General features: G+C 47.6%; 1 protein-coding gene across 4 annotated transcripts in view; it reads left to right on the plus strand.

Moving 5' to 3' along the window:
• Positions 1-14,156, plus strand: part of Cep89 (centrosomal protein 89) — a 41,900-nt gene extending 27,744 nt beyond the window's left edge. The window contains exons 14-20 of one of the 4 annotated variants that reach the window (NR_172209.1): positions 3,388-3,568; positions 3,947-4,114; positions 5,009-5,150; positions 5,912-6,078; positions 8,496-8,585; positions 10,827-10,996; positions 13,781-14,156. Coding sequence is in view for 2 of the 4 variants with exons in the window: in NM_001394861.1 (NP_001381790.1) it covers positions 3,388-3,568; positions 3,947-4,114; positions 5,009-5,150; positions 8,496-8,585; positions 10,827-10,996; positions 13,781-14,021 (992 nt within the window). In the remaining 2 variants the exon portion in view is untranslated. Of the gene's footprint in view, positions 1-3,387; positions 3,569-3,946; positions 4,115-5,008; positions 5,151-5,911; positions 6,438-8,495; positions 8,586-10,826; positions 10,997-13,780 lie in introns of those variants that run through there. The other 3 variants (XR_005501821.2, NM_001394861.1, XM_063283711.1) reach the window with 3 other exon arrangements.
• The last annotated feature ends 8,365 nt before the right edge of the window (positions 14,157-22,521 follow it).

Raw genomic sequence — 22,521 nt, forward strand, 5'->3', positions numbered from 1 at the left:
CCTCAGATCCCTTATAGGGTCAGCTGAAGTGGCTTTAGGGTAGGATAGCTCCTGAGAGGTTAAAGAGGTTACAGAATGAAGCATTCGAAACAACCCAACGTCTTGCTTTCCCAGATCTTTATTGACTGCATAAGAAAGTAGAACTTTTCTGTTTCCCATTCCCTAGCCTCTCCCACCCCCGGCAAGCAAACACACACTTTTGCATTGAGTTGCAGCCAGCCCTAGTCACTGTTCTATTGCTGCAAAGAGACACCGAGACCAAGGCCACTTGTGTAAAAGAACGCATGTAATTGGAGGCTGGCTTACAGTTTCCGAGGTTAGTCGTCATCATCATGGCAGGAAGCACGGTGGCATGCACATGGTGCTAAAGCAGTAGCTGAGAGCTTTATGACCTGATTCACAGGCAGGCAGACAGACAGACAGACAGAGACAGACAGAGACTGGGCCTGGCATAGACTTTTTTTTTTTAAAGATTTATTTGTTTATTATATATAAGTACACTATAGCTGTCTTCAGACACACCAGAAGAGGGCATCGGATCTCTTTACAGATGGTTGTGAGCCACCATGTGGTTGCTGGGATTTGAACTCAGGACCTCTGGAAGAGCAGTCGGGGCTCTTAACCACTGAGCCATCTCTCCAGCCCTGGCATAGACTTTTGAAACCTCAAAGCCCAACCCCAGCAACACACTCCCTCCAACAAGGCCACAACTCCTAATCCTTCTAATCCTTTCAGTTAGGGTGACTCCCTGGAGACTAAGCATTCAGTTGTATGAGCCTGTGGGGACCATTCATATTCAGATCACCAGATATGCCTAACCCTAGGGCTCTGAGGCAGGATCTGCTCTGTAGTCCAGATTGGCTCAGAATGTGCCATCAGGCCCAGAGTGCCTTTGAAATCACAGCCCTCCCATCTGTACCTCCCCAGTGTGAGGATAACAGGTGTAAACACCACTCCCAGGGCTAAGGACGGGAGGTTAAGTCTCTGTGGTTTTCCAGGACTTCCCTTGAGTATCCCTCTCCCAGTGTGCCCCTCCCTATAACCACCATAGCAATGACAGTGGTCTTCAAAGTGAGCCAGGTTTTTTTCTCTTGTTTTGATTAAAACCAAATAATTCCCCCCAAATAGTGGCACACTTTCCCACTTTACTCCTTGAAGACAAGAGCTGAAGACAGGAGCCTTAAACAGGCTGTCTTGCCTGTCTCTGTGAGCCCCCTATTTCTTCTGCCATGCATACACCGAAGAGGTCACCAATGGCCTCTGTTGCAGCTGAAGCTACAACCAAGTGCCTGGCAACTAGGCTGTGTTCACAGAGTCCCAAGGGAAGTCCCTTCACAAACTTGCTCCAGGGACCCTGGAGACCCAGGCCTCTGACCCATAACTGAGCCCATTTACATCCTTTTTAGTTTCCTGGACTATCCGCTAACACTCTTCTACTCCTGACTGTCAGATAGGAGGGTTTAAAGCTTTACCCCATTATGTTTCCCAGTGGCAGTGTCATGGTATGCCCAGGGAGTATCTCATTAGTGTGGTGCCTTTGCTCATATTGAAATGCTTTCAGTTATAGACAAATCATAACACATGCTCACACATCTCTGTATGATTTGACACGGAAGTCTTTGGGAAGTGAGTTCCTTCAGGGTTAGGTTCATTAAATATTGCAGTGAGCCACAGTAAAGTCTTAAAGGACTCAGAAGGGATGGACTACAGGCAGATAAGCACAGGCGCACACAATGGATACCCAAATACATGAACTTACAAGTCCTTATATAAATTGCTGTGGTAGCCATAAAAAACCTACACAGATCCTTCCACACACCAAAATCAGCTCTAGATTCATTATAAAGCCTAGCATGATATGACCATTATGTAAATGATCAGCACATGTTGTCCAGGTCAGCACAGAGGAGTCCCCCCCCCCTCTGTGTGTGTGTGTGTGTGTGTGTGTGTGTGTGTGTGTGTGTGTGTGTGTGAGAGAGAGAGAGAGAGAGGGAGAGAGAGAGAGAGAGAGAGAGAGATCCAGAGGATAGCTTACAGGCTTGTTTCTTGAGACAGTGTCTCTCACTGGCTTGGAGTTTACCAAGCAGACTAGGCCGTTGGCCTGGTGAGCCCTCAGAGATCCCCCTGCCTCAGTGCTGGGACTACAAGTATACACATCACACCTGGCTTTCATTCATGGGTCTGGGGATAGAACTTTGGTCTTCATACTGTAAGGCAAGCCCTTTACCTACTAAGCTATGTCGTCATCCCCAGGTGCAAACATTCTCCCCAGTTATTTCCAGTCCACGGTTGGTCAGCTGTGCAGCCTACAGGTGTGGAGAGCTGGTGTCATGAACAAATGTTAATGTTAATGTCGAGTTAACTGAATGCTTAGCACGGGGAAATAAGTGCTGTGTGTAAGACCTTTGGTATTAACTTAAATTTCTCCAGAGAATTTTTTTATATTTTTTACAGTTTTTTCTTTTACATTGTTTTATTGTTTTTGTTTTAGTTAGTTTGTTTGTTTGTTTTTGAAACAAGGTCTGTGTGGCCAGGCTGGCCTCAAAGGTCACTGTTCAGCTAAGAATGTGTTTGAACCTCTTATCTTCCTGCCTCTGCCTCCCAAATACTGGATGGCAGCCATGTTCCACCAAGTCCCCTTATTCTGCTTGTTTTTGTATGACGTGTGGGGGATTGAACCCAGGACTCCATGCATTCAGTACAAGCCTTTATCACCTGAGCTACATCCTCAGCCTTGAGAGATCATTTTTGTAAGCTGACTGATTTTTGTTTTGTTTTGTTTTTTAGTAATTAATCTAGGGCCTTATGTAAGCTAGGCAAACACCAGGTCGTTGAGCAAGACCTCCTTTTTTGTCGTTCTTGGTTTTGGTTTTGGTTTGTGTTTTTTTTTTTGAGACAGAATTTTTCTGTGTATCCCTGGCTGTCCTTAAACTTACTCTGTAGCCCAAGCTGGCCTTGAACTCAGAGATATAATCCACCACAGCCTGGCTTCTCCCTCCCACCCCTCCCCCCTTTTTAAAACACAGATGTATTTTTTTAATTAATTTATTTTATGTATACAAGTGCACTATAGCTGTCTTCAGACTCACCAGAAGAGGGCATCAGATCTCATTACAGATGGTTGTGAGCCACCATGTGGTTGCTGGGAATTGAACTCAGAACCTCTGGAAGAACAGTCAGTGGTCTTAACAGCTGAGCCATCTCTCCAGCCTCCAGCCCTCCCTTCTTTTTAAAAGACAGGTTTTTGAGATAGGATCTCACTATGTGTCTTAGCCTAGCCAGAGCTCGTGATCCTCCTGCCTTACACCCCAAGTGCACCACCATGTCTGGTTAATACTTATATTTTAGTCAGTCTCTGTGTCAAGTCTTTATCTTGTTCCTTTCCAGTTTCTAAGCTGACTAAACAACTTGTGCTCCTGGAGGCAAAGACTCAGAGCCAGGAAAAGCAGCTCATGGAAAGCAAGGAGCAGCTGGAGAGCTTGGAGGCCAGATGCCGAGAGCTCAAGACACAGCTGGATAGCAAGATCGCACCAGACGTCCACACATCAATTGTCAATGAACTAAAAAGGTGAGGGTGCCATGTCTCTTCAAGCTTGCTTGAGCCCTTGGCATGATCTGTGCAGAGTGGACAGAAGTTGCACAATTTCTGTTTTATTTTTGCTTCGTTGTTGCTGCTCTTTGATATTGGGTATACACCAGGGCTGGTCATCTGCTTCCTTTCAGTCCCACTTGATTTTACATGAGTATACTGTACCCATGGTTCACTGTACACAGGGTGCATTGTGTCCACAACACTGTACATAGTGTGTACTGTGCCCACAACACTGTACGCGGGGTGCACTGTACCATCAACACTGTACACAGGGTTCCTTGTACTGTGTACAGGGTGCACTGTACACTTGTGTGTGCCACTGTACCTATGTGTCTGCCATTTCTTGTCCTTCAGCCAGTTGCAAAAGGAAGAAGAGAAAGACAGTGCTGAGATGGAGGAGCTGATGGGAAAGCTGACAGCCCTGCAGGTGCAGAAGAAGAGCCTGCTTCTGGAGAAGAGCAGCTGGGCCACCAGCAACAGAGCACTAGAGGCTGAGCTGGAGCTCACACGCAAGGCCAACAGGTACCTGTGTGCACATGTGTGTGTGCGCGCGCGTGCTTGTGTGTGTGTGCGCGCGCGCGCGCGTGCTTGTGTGTGTGTGCGCGCGCGTGCTTGTGTGTGTGTGTGCGTGCGTGCGCACATCTCATTTCCATTCTATCTGCATTTTATTTTCTTTATCTTTTCTTTCTCTGATAGGGGCAATAAAATGGGAAACAATAACCAAAGGGGCAGATATCAGAATATCAGTATACCAAAAGCTTTTCTGTGGACCTGTAGTTCTGTGGTTCAGGTGTTGATAACCACATGGCAGCCCTGGGCTCTAGATGTCTCCTAACCTCACCCCAAAGCTTGCTTTCCTGTTACTGCATCCCCATCTCCTTTCTTTATACTATTTTATTTTTGTTTTTATACATATTTATTTATTATTTATTTTTTTGAAGTATTTTTTATTCTTTGATAATGCCATGCATGCACATATATGATCATCTCTACCCCTCAACCCTTCCCTTCCCTACTTACACACACACACACACACACACACACACACACACACACACACACACACACAGACACCAGCACATCCCCTCCCACCTTAGTATTTGGATCCCATTTTCAAATATATCTTTTAGAACATGAATCAAAAGTTGGGAGAGTGCTAGAAAGATGGCTCAGCTGTTAAAGGCTAGGCTCACAACCAAAAAAGTTGGGAGAACAATATTTAATTAGCTGGTTTATTGCTAGGCATCTTGTGAGTGAGTGTGTGTGTGTGTGTGTGTGTGTGTGTGTGTATGTATATGTGTGTGTGTATGTATGTATGTATGTATGTGTATATTCTGGTTTTATATACATATATTCACTCTGCCCAAGCCTGTGCTCACAGTTTTTTTTTTCCCCACCACTGGGGACCCTCTGCAGGCGATACCAAAAGAAGATTGGTGTCCTCAGAAAGCAGGTAGAAAAGGCCATGGGGAAGGAGATGTCCGCTCACCAGTACCTGGCAAACCTGGTGGGCTTGGCAGAGAATGTCACCAAGGAACGAGACAGTCTTAAGTATTTGGTGAGTTTCTTCAAAGTTCTGTAAACCTAAACTTTATATACAGATGTCATTTTAAGACCATTTTAGCAAGTCTATATATTAAAAAAAAATTAATGTTTTAGTATATTAACCACACTTCCGAATTCTCCAAAATTTTATCTTTTAATTATGGGCAAGAATTCTTTCTTTCTTTATTTGTTTGTTCATTCATTCATTTAGAAATAAGGTATTGCTACCTAGCCTAGGCTGGCCTCGAACTTTTGATCCTCCTGCCATAGCCTCCCAGATGCTGGGGTTATAGCACCAGCACAACATGTTTTCAAGAGAATCAGTCAGAAATTCTAACTAATAGCACCGTCACTTTAGAAAGTAAACTATGGACGGTGCTCATGTCCACCACACAGCAGCAGGCAGGGAGGAGGCAGCTGTGCATCCCTTCATTCGATGCCTGAACAGTCCCCACCTGCACATGCGTCCCAAGAATCACAGGAAGTGCTGGGGGTACAGCGAAGTCGTCAGTGCATGCCCCGTGTGTGCGGGGCCCTGGGTTTGGTTCCCAGCACCAAGGGAGGGCTGGAGCAAGCTTCCCAGGGTCATGTAGCGATCACCTCAGGTGTAGGACCAGGGAAGGGAATTAAGTCAGTGTGTGTCCCGTGTGTGCAAGGCCCTGGGTTTGGTTCCCAGCACCAAGGGAGGGCTGGAGCAAGCCTCCCAGCATTAGGTAGAGATCACCCGAGGTGTGGCGGCAGGGAAGGGAATTAAGTCGATTATCGGTGTCCTAGATGCTGGAGAAGCGCACAGCCAGCAAGAACCTGGCACGGTTCTAAACACTTCCACACTGATTCAAAAAGATGTCTGCAACAGATTGTGTGGTCGGAGAAGACAGCTGCTCTCTGTGTCAAGCCATGTGCGTTCAGAAAGGTCTGGTAGATTCCCCCAAGCTCTGAAAGTGAGTTGCCTCCAAGGGGCGGACTTCCAGGTGATGTTTCTTACAAGCCTTACTTATTTGAATTTTCTCTCCCATGTGTTTTGGACACATAATACTCCCTTGCGTATACGCATGCATGGGTTTTCTATGTCTCAGTTGCTGGCATGACAAATTAGAAGGCGGATGTTAATGTGTCTTGACAGAGACATGGATGGGATCATCATGAGAGGCTGAGATGAAGGGAGGAGGGGCTGTTGGAATTGCTGAGAAGTTCCTCCCAGGGCAGTGGGCAGAGGTCAGAGCCCTTGCATATAGAAGTAGCAGAGGGGAGTCGAGGGAGGTGTTGCTACTTATTTTTAATAAAATAAATGGTAATTGGACGTGTCTTGATCTTGTCTGTACTCAGTGTTACAAAGCATTTTTCACAAGTGACAGTAGCTGGCAGGACTCCTGCAAGTCTCATTACTTCACATTACTACCAATTTAAAAATGTAATTGATTATAATTATGGTTGTGGAGGGTTGAGTGTCCATGTGTGTCACTACACATGAGTGGCAGTCAGGTGACAGTTCTGCTGAGTACCCACTGAGCCATCTCATGGGTCCCATCAGGGGCAATTTCTAAGTCCTTCCTGACTTTGACCCAGCATGGTAGAACCTTGAAGCCACTCAGATCTGATTCAGGCTTCTGAAAAGTTGCTGTCCCGGCCACAGTGCTGAATGTGCTAGTCCTTCCTGTCACCACACCAAGTGCCCCTTTCCCTGCCCGTGCCAATGGGCTGCTGAGTCGGCAAAAGCCTGTTGGAAGGCACAGAGCAAAACTGCCCATCTGGAGTGCCTTCCCAGCCAGCACTGTCCTCCACACAGGGTCACAGTAATTCTAAATCCCTGTCTGCAGAGCAGGACTCGTGGGACCCTGTCCCTGGGGTACTATCCCCAGTCTTTTGTGTGCAATGGAGATTCTTTCCAACTTCAGACGGCCCCTTCTCACACCTCAGCTTTGCAGACCAGGCATGGAATACAGTGGAAGCCACATACTCTGTGTAAATATGTAAAAGTTGTAAATTTAGCCACTTGGTCTTTACAGTACCTGAGAGCCAGACCAGGAGTGAGCACTGGATGTGGGCAGAGGTGCTGTCATGCGCCTGGCTCCACTTGTCAGCAGGACCTCTGATACCCCAAGGCCACACTGGGGAGCAGGCGGGGATAAGGAAGCTGGCAGGCACTCAGATGTGGTATCACCCACACGGAGTGAAACTGCCTTCCCTGCTCGTCACATGGTTCCTGGTCTCCTGGCCCTCCCAGCCTTTAGGGAAGGCCCCCCTCTGCTCTAGGTAGTGAGTAGTGATGCCTGGGTCACGCGTTACTCTGCAGCTCCACATTTGTGCTCATCTACCTCCATTTACACCTTTGAGAGAGACGTGACGTCTGAGGAATGGACATGGTGACTGCCAGTTGGATGCTTCTCCTGTGTTTGGGGAAAGTTGTTTAACTCTCTCTATCAGATCTTTCCTTTCTAGAAAATCTAACTGCCACCCCAGGCTGCCTTAGGAAGGCATCCCCTACCAGAGCAGCTGAAACCCTTAATGGTGTGTGGGGGCTGCCTCTGGGTACCAGTGCAGACCGCTTGGTTTTAGATGGCAGCCCTCTTGGATATACTGGCTGCCGTGTTGGTCTGAGAGGATCATCGTGTGTTGATATTGTTCCCTTACGTTTTATTGTGACCGAATTAGCCAGGATACAAGCTTGCTTTCATCAAGCTCGCTTTTACCACAGCGCTTATTCCTTGAGTACCATTGAAGGAACCATGACCAGAGCTACTCATGGACTGAAGAGTTTGGTTTGTTTATGGTTTCAGAGGAAGCATCTATAATGGCAGCAGGCAGCCAGAGCAGGAGCTGGGAGCTCACGTGTCACCCACACATGGGAAGCAGAGAGTGAGCTGGAGTAGGATGAGGGTATAAACTCTCAGAGCTCACACCCAGTGACACACTTACGCGCAAGGCTTCACCTCCTCAAGATTCCATAACTTCCCCCACTAGGGACCAAGTTCAAATGCCTGAACCTGTGGGGACCGTTTCTCACTCAGACCACCACAGGAATGGTATGTCCGCTAAGAGAGAGTGGTTTTCTGAAGCTCTAAACAGCCAGGTCTCGGGGACCCCAGATCCTGCGTTTCTACCCAGGAGAGATGCCCTGTGTGGTCTTCTTGTCCAAGCTCTGCCCACAGCCCCTCAGGGAGTGAGGGTGCCAAAAGCAGGACAGGCAGAATTGGATGGGTTGGGGTGTGTGTGTGTGTGTGTGTGTGTGTGAGATTGAACCCAGGGGCTCACAAATCTCAAATGCTAGGCAAGGGCTGTGACAGCAGGTTACAATCAGAGCAGTTTGTAGGCTTTCTGTGTTAACTAAAGTAATGTCTGTGTCTCACCCTCTCCTCAGGCTCAGTGTTTAGAGATCGAGAAGCACGGGGTCCTCAACAAAATCCTGAAAGGCAACATTCGCCTGGGCAGGCTGGAGGAAAGGGTAAAGGTAAGGCCGCCACGCACCCACCGCCTGCCTTCCCGTGGGAACAGGGCTTCCAATGGACAAGTCTGTGTGTGGCTTGTCTGCCTTGTGCTGGCAGCAGCACCTCGTGTCTCCTTAAATGACCTGTGGTTTGCTGCCCAGGAAGGCACCACGTAATTAGAAAATTCAGAGTAGTCTACAGGCTCTGCGGTTAAGTGATGCACTGCAAAGAATAACTTTTTAGAGAGAGAGAGAGAGAGAGAGAGAGATTCTTCATTTTTATCTTATGTGAGTGCGTGTTCACCTGAGTGTATGTATGTGTACCACACGCGTGTGTACTGTGTGGTACTGTAGAGGTCAGAAGGCTCTGGAGTTACACATGGTTATGAGCCACATGGGTTCTAGGAAGCAAAGCTGGTCTGCAGCAGGAGCGGCCTGTGCCCCTAAGTTCTGAGCCATCTCTTTAGCCTACCAAATGGATTTTTTATCATTTTTGTTTTATTTTATTTTTTGGTTTTTCAGACAGAGTCTCTGTGTAGTGCTGCCCATCCTGTAATTCTCTCTGCAGATCAGTCTGGCCTTGAATTCAGAGTTCCTCCTGCCTCTGCTCCCGAGTACTGGGATAAAAGATGCGCACCACCACCACCCAGCCATTGTTTTTTTATTTTTATGTATCTGGGTATCTTGTTCCTGTACAGGCTTTCCATCATGTGGGAGTCTGGTCATTAGCCAGCACGTGGGTGCTCCAGTCCAAAGATTTATTTTTAAAGCTTGATCGTATTTAGTGTGTGTGTGTGAGATACCTGCTTGCCTTGGTTGCATGCAGTCCACACGGGTATCATATGACACTTGTAGACTTAGTTCCCTCCTAGCTTTCTGCGGGTTTCCTAGGATCACACTCAGGCTCCAGGTGTTGTCAGGCGGCAAGCATCTTTACCCACCGGTCACCTCGTCAACCCCCCTGGTCACTTCCAAAACTGAGGTCAGAGATCTAGATGCATACCTTCCATAAGATTGATATCCTAACGTAGTCCTAGGATCAGTTTCCATATCCCCTCTGCCCTGAGAGTTGGTTGAAGGGACTGGAGAAACGGCTCAGGCCTAGGGGATGCTTGAGGACCCGAGTCACATCGGAAGGGAGAGCCAAGCTTTTAGCCTTCTGTAGTTGTTATTGCTGGGGGTCAGACCCAGACCCTTTTGTATGCTAGGCAAACACTATGCCACTGAGCTGTGTCCCAGCCTGCGCTGAGTTCAGATGTGAGACAGCTTTGATTGTGTAGATCAGTGTTGACCGCTGAGGGCGTTCATGCTTAAGTTGCCAGTTGATTAAATCGTTGTCCCTGAAAAATGCAGACATGGCGGCTGGGCATGAGCTCTGTGGATAGAGCTTGCTTAGTGTGCAGGAGGCCCTGAGTTTGGTCCTCTCTCAATAGAGCTGGATTTGATGGCGCACATCTGCAATCCCAGCATGGGCAGGGCGTGGGGAGGTGGCTGGTAGAGGCAGGAGGAGCCCAAGTTCAGTATCACCTCCACCTACATATGGAATTTGAAGCTAACCTGGGCTACGTAAGGCTGTGCCTCAAAATCAAAACAATTAGAGAAGTAGATTAATTTGCAAAAGCATCCAGTTGGTTCTGAGTCAGATAGTCTATGTTTAATTTGCATTTTAGCATGCTGCCCCCACAAAAATCAGACATAATATAGATTAGAAATTTGGTTTTCTTTTTCAGGTTTTATTTCGTTTTTAATTACGTAAGCGTGTGTCTGTATGTGGGAATGTGCATGTGAGTGCTGTGCCCTTAGAAACCAGAAGAGGGTATCAGGTCCCCTGGAGCAGAGTTACTGGAGGTTGTGAGCTGTCTGCATGGGTGCTGGGAGCTGAACCGGGGTCCTCTGGAAGTACTCGCTCCTAACCACTTTCATATCCAAACTCGTTTGTATCACTTTCTAATTTTGTTTTCCTGAGTCAGGGTCTCACTGTAGCCCATGGGGCTCCAAACTCGCCTTTGCCTCTGTCCCCCGAGTGCTGGGATCACAGGCACACGTCCACACACCCAGTTTACCCATTGCTGGAGATCAAATCCAGGGCTCTGTGTGAGTGACAGCCTGGTGAGCGCTTTACCCAAGCTGCGCTGGACCTGGTCCCTGTATCTTCTTAAGAACCAGACTTGCCCTCCGGGTAGGTGCTGGCCGAGGCACACTAGGTCAGCAGGCTCTGACTCCCAAGAGACAACACCCCTTGCTCACTGAGTCCCTCCCCTGCAGGGGTACAAGAAGCAGGCGGCACTGAAGCTGGGGGACATCCATCACCGCCTGATGGAGCAGCAGGACGACTTTGCTGGCAAAGCAGCCCAGTACCAGAAGGAGGTGAAGCACCTGCACCACATGCTGCAGAGGAAGCAGGAGGTCCTGGATGAGGCACTGCAGCAGAAAAGGTAGGTGTGGGCGCGGCACGCAGGAAGGAGCACTTCCAGAAGAGCGCCTCGCCTTCTCTCGTTCCCCACCTGTGCCTGTGAGCAGGACTCTGCCTGATCCTGGGCCTTGGACTCTCTCCACCAGGCTGAAAGCCAGCCCACCCCACAGTCCCATCTCTTGCCAGCCTAGGAGGTGGAGTTAGAAGTGTGTTTTGGGTGCCTGGCTGCTTACGTGGGGCTGGGATCTAAACTCCAGCCCTCCTGACTGCACAGCAGGTGCTTTTAGTCACTGAGACATCTCTCCCGTGTGTGCACGTGCGTGCATGTGTGTGTGTGTGTGTGTCTGAGTGTGTGCGTGCATGAGTGTGTGAGTGTGTGTGTGAGTGTTAGTGTGCGTGCACCAGTGAGTGTGTGTGAGTGTGTGTGAGTGTTAGTGCGTGTGCACCAGTGAGTGTGTGTGAGTGTGTGTGAGTGTTAGTGTGTGTGCACCAGTGAGTGTGTGTGAGTGTGAGTGTGTGTGAGTGTTAGTGTGTGTGTGAGTGTGAGTGCACCAGTGAGTGTGTGTGAGTGTTAGTGTGTGTGTGTCTGAGTGTGTGTGTGCGTGTGTGTGTGTGTGAGTGTGTGTGTTTCTGAGTGTGTGCATGCATGAGTGTGTGAGTGTGTGTGTGTGTGTGTGCACACGTGTGCGCACGCATGCTGTCTCACTGCTTCCTGGCATCCTTGTGAGCTCAGGTTGAGTGTCGGACAGGCGCTCTCGGTGAGTACCTTTGATACTTGGTTCCTTTCAAAGTTTCATCTGTTCACTTTCCTGGTTGATGTTTTCAGCGTTCTGTCTGTCTGTCTGTCTGTCTTGTGCTCAGAATTTATACTTTATTCTCTCCTCATCGGTGCTCAGTGTTGGGCTTCCCCAGCCCTGAGGCTTTGCTTCAGAACCATGAGCTTGATTGGTAGTTGTTCTCTTTGAGTCTTTGGTAAATCTGTCTTGTCACTTTTTTTCCAAGTAAGTTCTTGGCATTTGCAAATTTACAGAATGAAAAAAGTAAAAGAAAGAAAAAAGAAAAGGTGTGACTGCTCATAGGTATGGTGGAGGAGGAAGTTTATTGTAGATAAAGTGTATAGCAGAGTCAGGGCAGACACATCTGGGAGAGTCCAGAGTGGTCCTGACCCTGAGCCATGTGGGGCGAGGGGGAGGAAAAGGGAGAGGGAGACCGGGTACGGCAGCCAAGAGGGAGAAGGTGCAAAAGGGCCAAGTAACCAAAGTGGCTGGATTACACGGGGAAGGGCAGCAGCGGGAAGGATGCTTGAGAAGTGTAGGGTAGGGGGCAGAGTATGCTAACCACGCCCTGGAACAGGTAGGTGTTGAGGGATGCTGGGAGAGCCTGGTGGGCAGGTCTGCTCTATATGTTAAATCAGCACCTGAGCCATCTGTCTCAGGATCTGAGACTGAACATATATATATATATATATATATATATATATATATATATATATATATATATATATATACGTGTTTTAGTTTTCTTAATATTCAGTTCATAGTTTTATGGTCTGTGTGTGATAGTTAACATTTAAAATTATGCATAAGATCTCTCTCTACTTTATTTCCTTTTGGTTACTGTTTTCAATCGACACAATAGTTGGTTGTAGGCGGTCCAGGAATGATCTCCCACAGCCAGACTCAGTCTGGAATGGATGCGTTTATTAAGCATATAGCAGGCTACAGGAAAGGTGTTAATAGCAGTAGGTATGTATGTAGGTAGGCAGATAGACAGACGTCATAATGGGTGTTCCAAATATGCTGCAGAAACTGAGTGAGGCCATCTGGAGTCCTGTGCAGGGCAGAGTCCCCACGAGGGAGGCTACCAAGTCAAAGAACATTTTCACCCTGGGTCCTTCCTTCCTGGTCACATAGTCAGAGGCCAGCCCAGTCCAGACAAGGGCCTTTGGAGGACACCCTGACATTGACAGGGGTGGGTCTGCAGTGGGGGCCAGTTCTCAGTGAGTTCTCACCACGTGTGGTAACTCACCAGCACGGCGTGTCACCTAACTACAGATTGGTGGGTGCGCGGGTGCAGTGAGATGCTTGATGGAGTACACACGGTGAGATCAATTCAGCGTGGTCACACCTGTCACCTCACCGATCATGGATCATGGCAGGCTCCTGGAGTAAGCATTCTACACTAGGGAGACAGCAACAGGGGACCAGCCCAAGTCAGCTCCGCAAGGCCGCCATCCTGGGTGCAGTTTGCATTTCCATTTGTATTCTAAAGGGCAACGGCCCAGTCTGATTCTCCAGGTCATTCTGCTCCAGGTCTCAGGTGAAGTCATGCTTCACAGGCACTGCTTTAAGTGAATCACTAAATAAATCAAGATCGCTTTTAGACCTCATTCTCCTTCGCTGTGATTCTTTGTGGTGCAGCCTTCAAAATCCTCTTCCCTGGCCCTTGAACCATAAGCATCTGTCTCACTGCTTCAGGGCTCATACGGGACATTGACATTTCTTTTTTAAGAAGTTTTTGTGTGTGTGTGTGTGTGTGTGTGTGTGTGTGTGTGTGTGTTTATCTTTACACACATGTGCTGGTACATGTGCACACATGTGTGGAGACCAGAAGTTGACATCAGGATCTTCCACACTCACTCTCCCCTGACTTTTGAGACACGGGCTCATGGGACCCAGGGCCCTCCAGCTGGCTAGGCTAGGATCAGCTCCAAGGGTCCAAACTCAGGTCCTTGCCTGACTGGGCCACCCCCAGCCCCAACTGCTTCAGCTGATGTTTTCAACCCACTTCTCCTTTTCTTTTCCAGAAATATGGAAGGTGAGCTTGAAATGGTCCTGGAGTCCACTGCCAAGGAGAACAGACGGATGCGGGGCCTTCTCCAGGCCGCCCTGCAGAGGAAAGGCATACAGTGCGCCACAGCTCCTCAAGACACTTGCTTGAGCCGCCTCTCTCAGGGAGACCTGCTAATTGGCCATGATTTCAGCTATGGTGACGTGCAGCTTCCTGCTACCAGAGTCTGCCAGAGTCTGGGGGAGTCTGTGGCATAGATCTCCTGTCTGAGGTGTCTGCCTCCTGCAGGCTGGTGGGTGACTTCTCTCCCCATGCGGGCCAATGTGACAAGGAGGCCCATGGAAGCCACTGAGTGTCACAGGCAAGAATGAAATAAACCTGCCCAGGCATCAGATGCTTCTATGTTTCTTTTGGTTTTAGTTTTTCCTCTCCCTCTTTCCTTTCCTTCCTTCCTTTTCTTTCCTTCCTCCCTCCCTCCCTCCCTCCCTCCCTTCCTTCCTTCCTTCCTCTCTTTCTTTTAACCATTTGGTACTGAACCCAGAGGCCTGCACATGTGGGACCCACAGGCTACTGAGCTGCATCCCAGGCCTACTTTTCTGAGGCAGGGTCTCCCTGAGCAGCCCAGGCTGGCGTTGAATGTTTGGTCTCCATGCCTTTCCCTCCTGTGTGCTGGCATTTCAGGAGCGACCCAGCACACCCCTTACCTGGAAGAAATGGAGACACCGTGTGCCTGAGCGGTGAGCAGCTCTGCAGGCACAAGCAGAAAGACTCAGTAGAGTTTAAGCTATGTGACAGCTCCCTAGGAGGTGACCTAGCAAATAACTTTGATGTTTTGTCAAAGGACCCAAAATCTGAAGACAGGCAAGTGTCATGCTGGGTGGGACTTGTCAGCTGGAGCACTGGAACACAGCTATTGTCCCTACCCTGAGAATGCCTTTCTCCACTCTGTAAGAACACACTTCTACCCTATGCTGCTGCTTCAGAAGACATTCAAATAGGGTGTCTCCAGGGCTACACTGTGACCAGGGAAGGGGTGCAGGTGGTACAATTCCTGTGTGCTGTCCCACTTCCTGCTAGGTCTTACAGGAAACGGACAATGGGCTGAGCTCACAGCACATAGATGGGCAAACAAAGCAGAGAAAGCAAGGCTGTAGAGGGGCAGACACCTGGTGGGACTGGAGAGACAGACCATGGGCACTTCATGGAGGGACTTGTATTCTCTGGCTCTAGAGGAGGACAGGGGCTGCTGCAGAAGGAGCAGACACGAGCACCCAGGATCAGGATCAGTGGGGTGTTTTGTAGAGGTAAGCTGCGACTCTGTCAAGGACCTTGTCCATTTTATCCTAGTGATCTCCAAAACCAGAAGTGCTTCTGGGTCCTGATGCACCACTGTAAGACACATTAGGTGACCTCAGTTTTCATGTTGACCCACGTAGAAGAGTGTGGGGATCAGAAGTGATATCTTGGGGTTGGGGATTTAGCTCAGTGGTAGAGCGCTTGCCTAGCAAGCGCAAGGCCCTGGGTTCGGTCCCCAGCTCCGAAAAAAAAGAAAAAAGAAAAAAAAAAAAAAAAAAAAGAAGTGACATCTTAGCTATACAATGAGAGAAATGACAAGCCTGTTTTCTGTTTGGGCTGATTTCTCTGTCAGCAAGAGCTGCATGGCTGAAAAACGGGGCTCTCTGGCTGTCATGAGTTGGATCCTAAAATGTCTTTCAAAGGCTCATGCACACAAAAGGTGCGTGGAACCCTGTTACCAGGAACCACAAGGAGCCGTGTTACCCGGAACACAGTGATAAGCGTGGCCCGGCATATCTTGATGGTAGAGCAGGCGTTGGCACACACAGGCCCTTGAGCTCAGTTTCCAGCACAGAATTAGAAGGAAAAGGCAGGACCCTACTTCTGGTGGCGCCTGGGCTGGTGTTCCCAACACTGTGATGTTGGCTTTCCCTGCTAGTTCTCCCAGTCCCTCGCTGACTCTATCAGGATGACCCATTGAGAGTTGGTGACGCTAAAGGCCTTTGCATACTCCCTATGCTTCCTGGGGGCCTGTGGCTGGAATTCAGGCACTAAGGGAAAACACTATGCCTTCATGCCATTCTGATTTACCTCTCTTGTGCCCCACCAAATTACCTTCTAGTGACGGTGGGAAGGATTTGAGACCCATTGAACTAAATGAATAGAGGCCTGAACTCAGAGGCACTTTTGCTGTGTTTGGATGGCCTGCATGCTTCTCCATAGTTTCGTGTTCAAGGCTTCTTCATGTGTTCAAGGCACGGCATGCTGGAGTGGCTGTATTGGGAGGCAGTGGGCCCTCAAGAGGTTCTTAAGGTCAGGTAGAGACGTGACACTGCAGGAGACCATAGGACCCTGGCCCCTCACTGTCTTTCTGAGCAGCAGTGTGGCTTGTTGCCCCTCCACTCCCACCCCAGTTCTGCCATTACTGGGATGTGACCCAGCCATGAGGACTTTACCAGCACTGTGTCCTTGAGCCTCCTGTCAGAAGCCATCTAGGAGAGCTGGGAAAGTAGGTGATTTTCTGAAGATGGCCCATCGCCACTGTGGATAAACTCTAAGATTACAAGGCTTTCATTACAAGATTACAAGAGTTCATCTCAGAACTGATTCTTGTTAGGATGTCTTTCTTGACGTTATTAAGTAGCATAATGATCTCTGGGCAGATTTTCTGCAGGTAAATGAAGCCGTACTCTCTTGTAATAATGCTATATAGACAAATAGATGATTTCCTAATTCCTAATAGTGAATCTATAGAATTCCTAAATTTATACAGGTAATTTAGAGCCCTTTATGTATGATGGCTGCAATTAGGGCTCTGAACCTTCATGTGTCACAGGTCAATTGCACTAAGACAGAGAGCAGGCTTGAAACAGATTTATGATCAGGGGAAACATTCCTTTTAGGCTGTAAAATCATTATCTCATAACTGAAGATCATACATAAACTGGGTATGGACAATTTATTGTAGGTGCAAGGACATAAGATAAAATATTGACTGGGTTTATTTATATAAAACCTCAAAACTAATGAGACACTAGGCAGATGATTTGCCTCTTGGTAAAATCATGCTAACCTGTAGGGTTGTGGGCCCATTTCTACCTCACCACTGGGCACGGCTGCTTGGGGAGACAGGATGCAGGGAATTTGACTGATGGCTGGGGTGCTGGGCTGTAGGGGAGCACCGAGACACTACTCCCAGGGTAGGGAAGTGCAGTCTATAGCATGGGAAAGCCAGAGCTGGTTTGAGGTCGCTGGGCGTGAAGAGGCTGGGGCCATGGAGTTCTCAGGCTCTTGGACATCCAGGAGCTGGGAGAAAAAGAGACAGACGCAAGGGAGGAAGGTTTCACCATGCTTTGGAGAGAGAAGAACCAAACAATCATGTGAGGCCCTAGGAGGAGCAGGAAGGGGGGGTGAGGGTTGGGGGACTCTGGCCACTCCTATAGGCTAGTGTTCAGGGGTGTTTAGCAGGGACTAGATGTATCTTAGCAACTAAAGTTTAGGGCAGATGGGAGGTGTGGAGACAATAGTGTTAAGAGCACGCTTTTCCAGGCAGGAGATAGTAGCGCCCAGCAACTGTGTCAGAAGGCAAGTTGAAAATGCGCCCCCAAGTGTGTGTTTTTTATCTGTGGTCAAGGGAGGCTGGGTGGGGCTGGTAGCTCAGCTTGCTCCTGGAGCTTAGGCGGGGTAGATAAAGCTAAATGCAACAGGCAGGCTCCCCTGCAAGCCTCTAACGTCTCACTAGGCTAGTCTGTGACACACACCTCATTTCAGTAATGCAAAATGGATACACACAGATCTGGGCCATCTAATGTCCAGCATCTGAAGATCCCGTGTCTCAAGGAAGAGCTGATTCAAACACACCTTTCTGAACCATTACAGCAAACTGGGTGTGGTAATGCATGATTTTAATATCAGCACTTGGCAGGCAGAGGTAAGTGGATCTCTGTTGGTTCAAGACCAACCTGGTCTACATAGTGTATTAATCCAACTGGGTAAGAATAAGTCCACCACCCCAGTTTTTGAGCCGAATTTAAAGCAAGCTTTATAAATAATGGCCAGGTCAATGGACACTGGCCAGGTTCATACCTGGGATTCCTGGAGAATGGCGGTAAATTACATTAGTCAAATGCTTATACAGGCAAACCTCACAAGACTACAAACTTCCCACCTTCGTCCAGTCGTATTTCCTTTCTACATTCCTCGTACCTATGCATGATCATTATATCCTCTGCAGTTGGGGCAGACAACCTTGTTGGGGATTGGTTCTAATGCCTTGATTTCATCGCTGTCTTAGTCAGCATTCCTATTTCTGCACAAACATCACAGCAAGAAGCAAGCTGGGGAGCAAAGGGTTTATCCAGCTTACAGCTCTACATTGTTGTTCCACTATAGTTCCTCGTTCATAATGACTTCCAACCATAAACTAATTGTCATTGCTACTTTATAACCGTAACTTTACTGTTATGAGTTATGATGTAACTATCTGATATGCAGGATGTCTTCTCACTGCTACAACTGAACAGAATTAAAATATTGCTTAGAACACGGGACGTAATGATACATTGTGAAATACTTATTTCTAATTGTAAATAAATGAAATTTTGTCTCGAAGCCTGGTGAGGCATGGGTAACAGTCTTAGTATACCAAAAGTAAACTACGTTGCCACACTTTGTGACAGTATGCAAAAAAAGCCAATGTCAGTGCGAAGGTTGAGATTGCTTTTTTCTCACGAGATCAGAAATCTTTGGGGCAGGATTTGCAAGAGCACAATTATGGATAGACTTTCTCAGTGGCAGCAGCTGTTTGAATAATGCCATGGAGACTTCTAATATAGCTTAAAGTTTAGGCATTTTGCTGGGGCAGTCTCCCAGCTACCGTTTAAAGTTAATCCAAATATTCTAGCCTGTGAGCTACCACATAGCTAGCTCTAGAACTCCCCTCTCTACTCAGGTTGCTGCTGTCTGTTCCTGTCTGTGTCTACTTCCTAGTCTCTAGCTTACCTTGCCTCTTCCTATGTCATTCTCTGCCTGGAAGTTCTGTCCTCATACTTCCTGCCCCACAAAAGATTTATTTGTTACATATTCTGCCTGCATATTTGCCTACACCCCAGAAGAGGGCATCAGATCTCATTGTAGATGACTATGAGGCACCATGTAGTTGCTAGGAATTGAACTCAGGACCTCTGGAAGAACAGCCAGTGCTCATAACTTCTGAGCCATCTCTCCAGCCCTGGCTGTCAGATCCTTATTACAACCAATCAGCGGCAAGACAACACCTGATACATCTCTTAGATTGCCTTTAGGCAGATGAGGAAGGACAAACATTTACAAAATAGAAAGTCCAGTGTCGGGCCACAGAAATGACAATACCAAAATCATACCAACACTTAGTTCTCTGTCAGTAAAGAATTACCAATTGAAAATACAGAGACACATCGTAATACAGTATAAGGAAGGATCACGCCAACACACAGTGAAGATCATCTAACACAAGTCTACCTTTACCAAGGAACTGGAGAACCCGCACTTCACGAAGGTATGTTGTTGGAAATGGAAGGAGGTGCGACACAGTCTAAGACAGAAAGGGTACGTAAATACTTGATCCACAAGTTTGTAACTGACATTGTGGAGAAATCAGATCTTGCTGCTTCTCTGTTGATAAGTTCAATGAACTCCTCCGGTGCTGTCTCGGGAACACCTTCAAACTCTGTGAATGTGCTTCTGGCCAGTGCAAACGGGACCTCAGATAGATCTGGAAAACAAGATGGAGTTTCACGGGCAAGCCTGTACAGATGCTCTTTTACACAAAGTAACATTAGAATCCTTTTGTCTGGGTCAATATCGTGTTCCTCAAAGAAAGCAGATAAGCTAAGCAATATGTGAAGTTTAATTAATTAATTTATTTATTATTATTATTATTATTATTATTATTATTATTATTGCCAAAGCCAAAGTCTCATTTGGAATGGTCGAATCTTTTCAGACAAATGGAGCCACATTACATTTGGTCCTTGCCATGATAAATTTAACTCATTCAAGATGGCAAAACCCGCCTTCAGAATGGCTGAGCGGTCTAAGGTGCTGCATTCAGGTCGACGTCTCCCCTGGAGGCGTGGGCTCGAATCCCACCCAAGATGACCAAAATGAATAACCAAGTAAGCTACTTTCTGTAGTTCTCTTTTATTTCTGACAAGTGCTTTGAACTGCTGTCTTGCTTTCTGATTTAAAATCATGTTGAGATCATCATGAGGCTCAGAAACTTGTTTTAAAAATGTATTCTCTCAACAACCATCTCACTTCAGTGTGTAAGAGTAGAGCTTTGTTCGCAGCACGCAACTTGTCGCACAGTTGGGAAACAGTCGCCCCCTTTACAAAATCACAGAACTCATGACTCCTTTCCCTACTTCTCGTAACTCTTGTGGCAGCATCTTCATTGCCAATATTTGCCAATGACGCATACGGTGAGTTCTGGTGACCTTACTGACTTGTCCAGTACCAGATGTTCACATCCGGATTGATGTCTTAGGATAGTTGGCATGCTGTCTGTGCAAACCAAGAGGTCTTACGGTCTTTCGGAAATGAACCAGCTGCATCAACTATGTCACATGGAGTAGCTGTTTTTTTTAAGAAGTTTGCAGAAAAGAAACTCATCTTTAATGTCATCATCATTAATACGCCTCACATAAACCAGTGACTTTGAGCACTTTTCGATGTCCATAGACTCACTGAGTTGCTTACGAAACACTGAAAGTGTCCTTGATTTCCTGGATTCCCTGAGCAAGAGTATCAGCAGGTATGTCGGTAGGCTCTGATCTTTTAAAACCTGTTTTAGTTAGGGTTCTTAAATGCTTCAATCTCCCTTTTATCCCACCGACCAGAGGTAGCAGAGAAAGGAGATTAATAGACAGGGTTGTGGAACTGTTTAGAAATAGTTCTTTGGGGGTGATTTTAATCTTTGTTGTCAGGATACCAGCAGTTTCAGTCCAATAGCAAACTCCAAACATGAATCAGTAGCAGCGCCTCCCATCCAGCAGAAACTGCAAGGCTCCACCAAATTGGCATGAGAAGCAGCCAGAGTCAGTCGGAATACCACAGAAGTTCTTTGGTGCATTTCTCTCTGTGAAGACTAATGAAGCATTACACGGCTAGACCAGCATAGTATTACAAGGCAAAGCAATGCAAGAGTGTCCTTTCACTGTCTGTGGGGTTATAATTATAGTCTTTCTAAACATCAGACACCCTCTCAGGCATCCGTTCCTGTTGCAGACAAATTTAATCCCGACCCGGGGTTTCTGCACCATCTTTGACCGTTCAGTAACAGATAAAAGACCCACACAACCTTTATATTTATAATAAGCTTTAATTGGCACAAGAGCTGGGTAAGTACCTATCCTCTATGCTATTTCATCTATTTTCCAGTCAATAATCTCATTATATAATTTGCCATGTTTTGTCTGGGTTGTTCTTAACTCCAACTAGCCAACCCATGTGGCCATTATTTTAGGATTCACCTAACACATGGCTGCTTTCTCCTCTCTTCACCTTCTCCCCGTCATGCTTCTCGTCCAATCCCAAGCCTGGGAATCCTAAACCCCGCCTATGTCTCTTCTGCCCAGCTATTGGCTGTCAGCATCTTTATTAACCAATCAGGTTTAACTTGGAGGATCAAGGTCGCACGGCATCATCTGGGTCTATGTGCAAACACTGTCTCTAGGGCAGCCAGGTCTTGGGCGCCAGCACTTAGCATTACAATACACAGCAGCAGGCCGAATCTCATTGTGGGGCTGGAGAGAGAGGGGCCTTGTGGGCTCCTGCCCTTCTGCCAATGTCTCAGCTATAGCTTCAGCTCCAATTCCTCATTTCTTAAAGTTAAAGGAAAAAATACCTAGACCATTGGCAGGCAGCAGGGTTGACCTAGGTGTCTTTCTATTGTACTCAGCAGACACAGGTAGGCCAGTGCTAGGAAGTGTGGTGCTTGGAATGCTTAGGGACAGGCCCCTTGATGGCTTCCAGCTCACCCATCCAGGGACCCAGTAGCCAGGAGCAGCTTTCTGCACAAGGCACTGGTCAGCCAAGGGAGGAAGGGACAGAGTCCTTTCGTTTTTCTTTCTCCTTCCTGTCCTCCTCCTCCTCCTCCTCCCCCTCCTCCTCCTCCCCCTCCTCCTCCTCCTCCTCCCCCTCCACTTCCTCCTCCTTCTTCTTGCCCATCTCCTTGCCCCACCGGGCAGTTTTGTTGGAAGTTGATAGGAGGGAAAATTAGGCTAGTTTGGAACTCAGAACAGGAAGCCGTTTTGCCCTTAGGCATGAAGGGCTAAGTTCAATTCCCATCCCCAAGGAAGCAGAGAGCAGGTGGATCACTGCCTCAGTAGCAACTCCCTTGGCCTCACCCATAAGCTGCAGTTCAACAAGAGACCCTGTCTCAGAAAACAAACAACAACAAAAAAGTAGGGTCCCAGGGATCAAACTCAGGCTGTCAGGCTTGGTGTCAAGAGCCCTTCCCTGCTGAGACAAAAGTTGTTCTCTGACCTCCACACTTGTGCACAGCACACACCCACACATATACCCTCAGGGTTGAATTGACCTCTGTCCTCACACCCATTGGCATTCGTGTCCAAGTTTATACCCAAAGAAAAAGGGAAAGTAGGTGGACTCAGCAGTGTAAAAGTCTAAGATTCACTGCACTAGGGGAAGGCAGGACAATGGCGGGTATCTTCAGAGACAGTGGCAAGTAAGTAGTGTCTC

This window comes from Rattus norvegicus, chromosome 1 (assembly GCF_036323735.1).
Source record: "Rattus norvegicus strain BN/NHsdMcwi chromosome 1, GRCr8, whole genome shotgun sequence".
NCBI classification, from domain to species: Eukaryota; Metazoa; Chordata; class Mammalia; order Rodentia; family Muridae; genus Rattus; species Rattus norvegicus.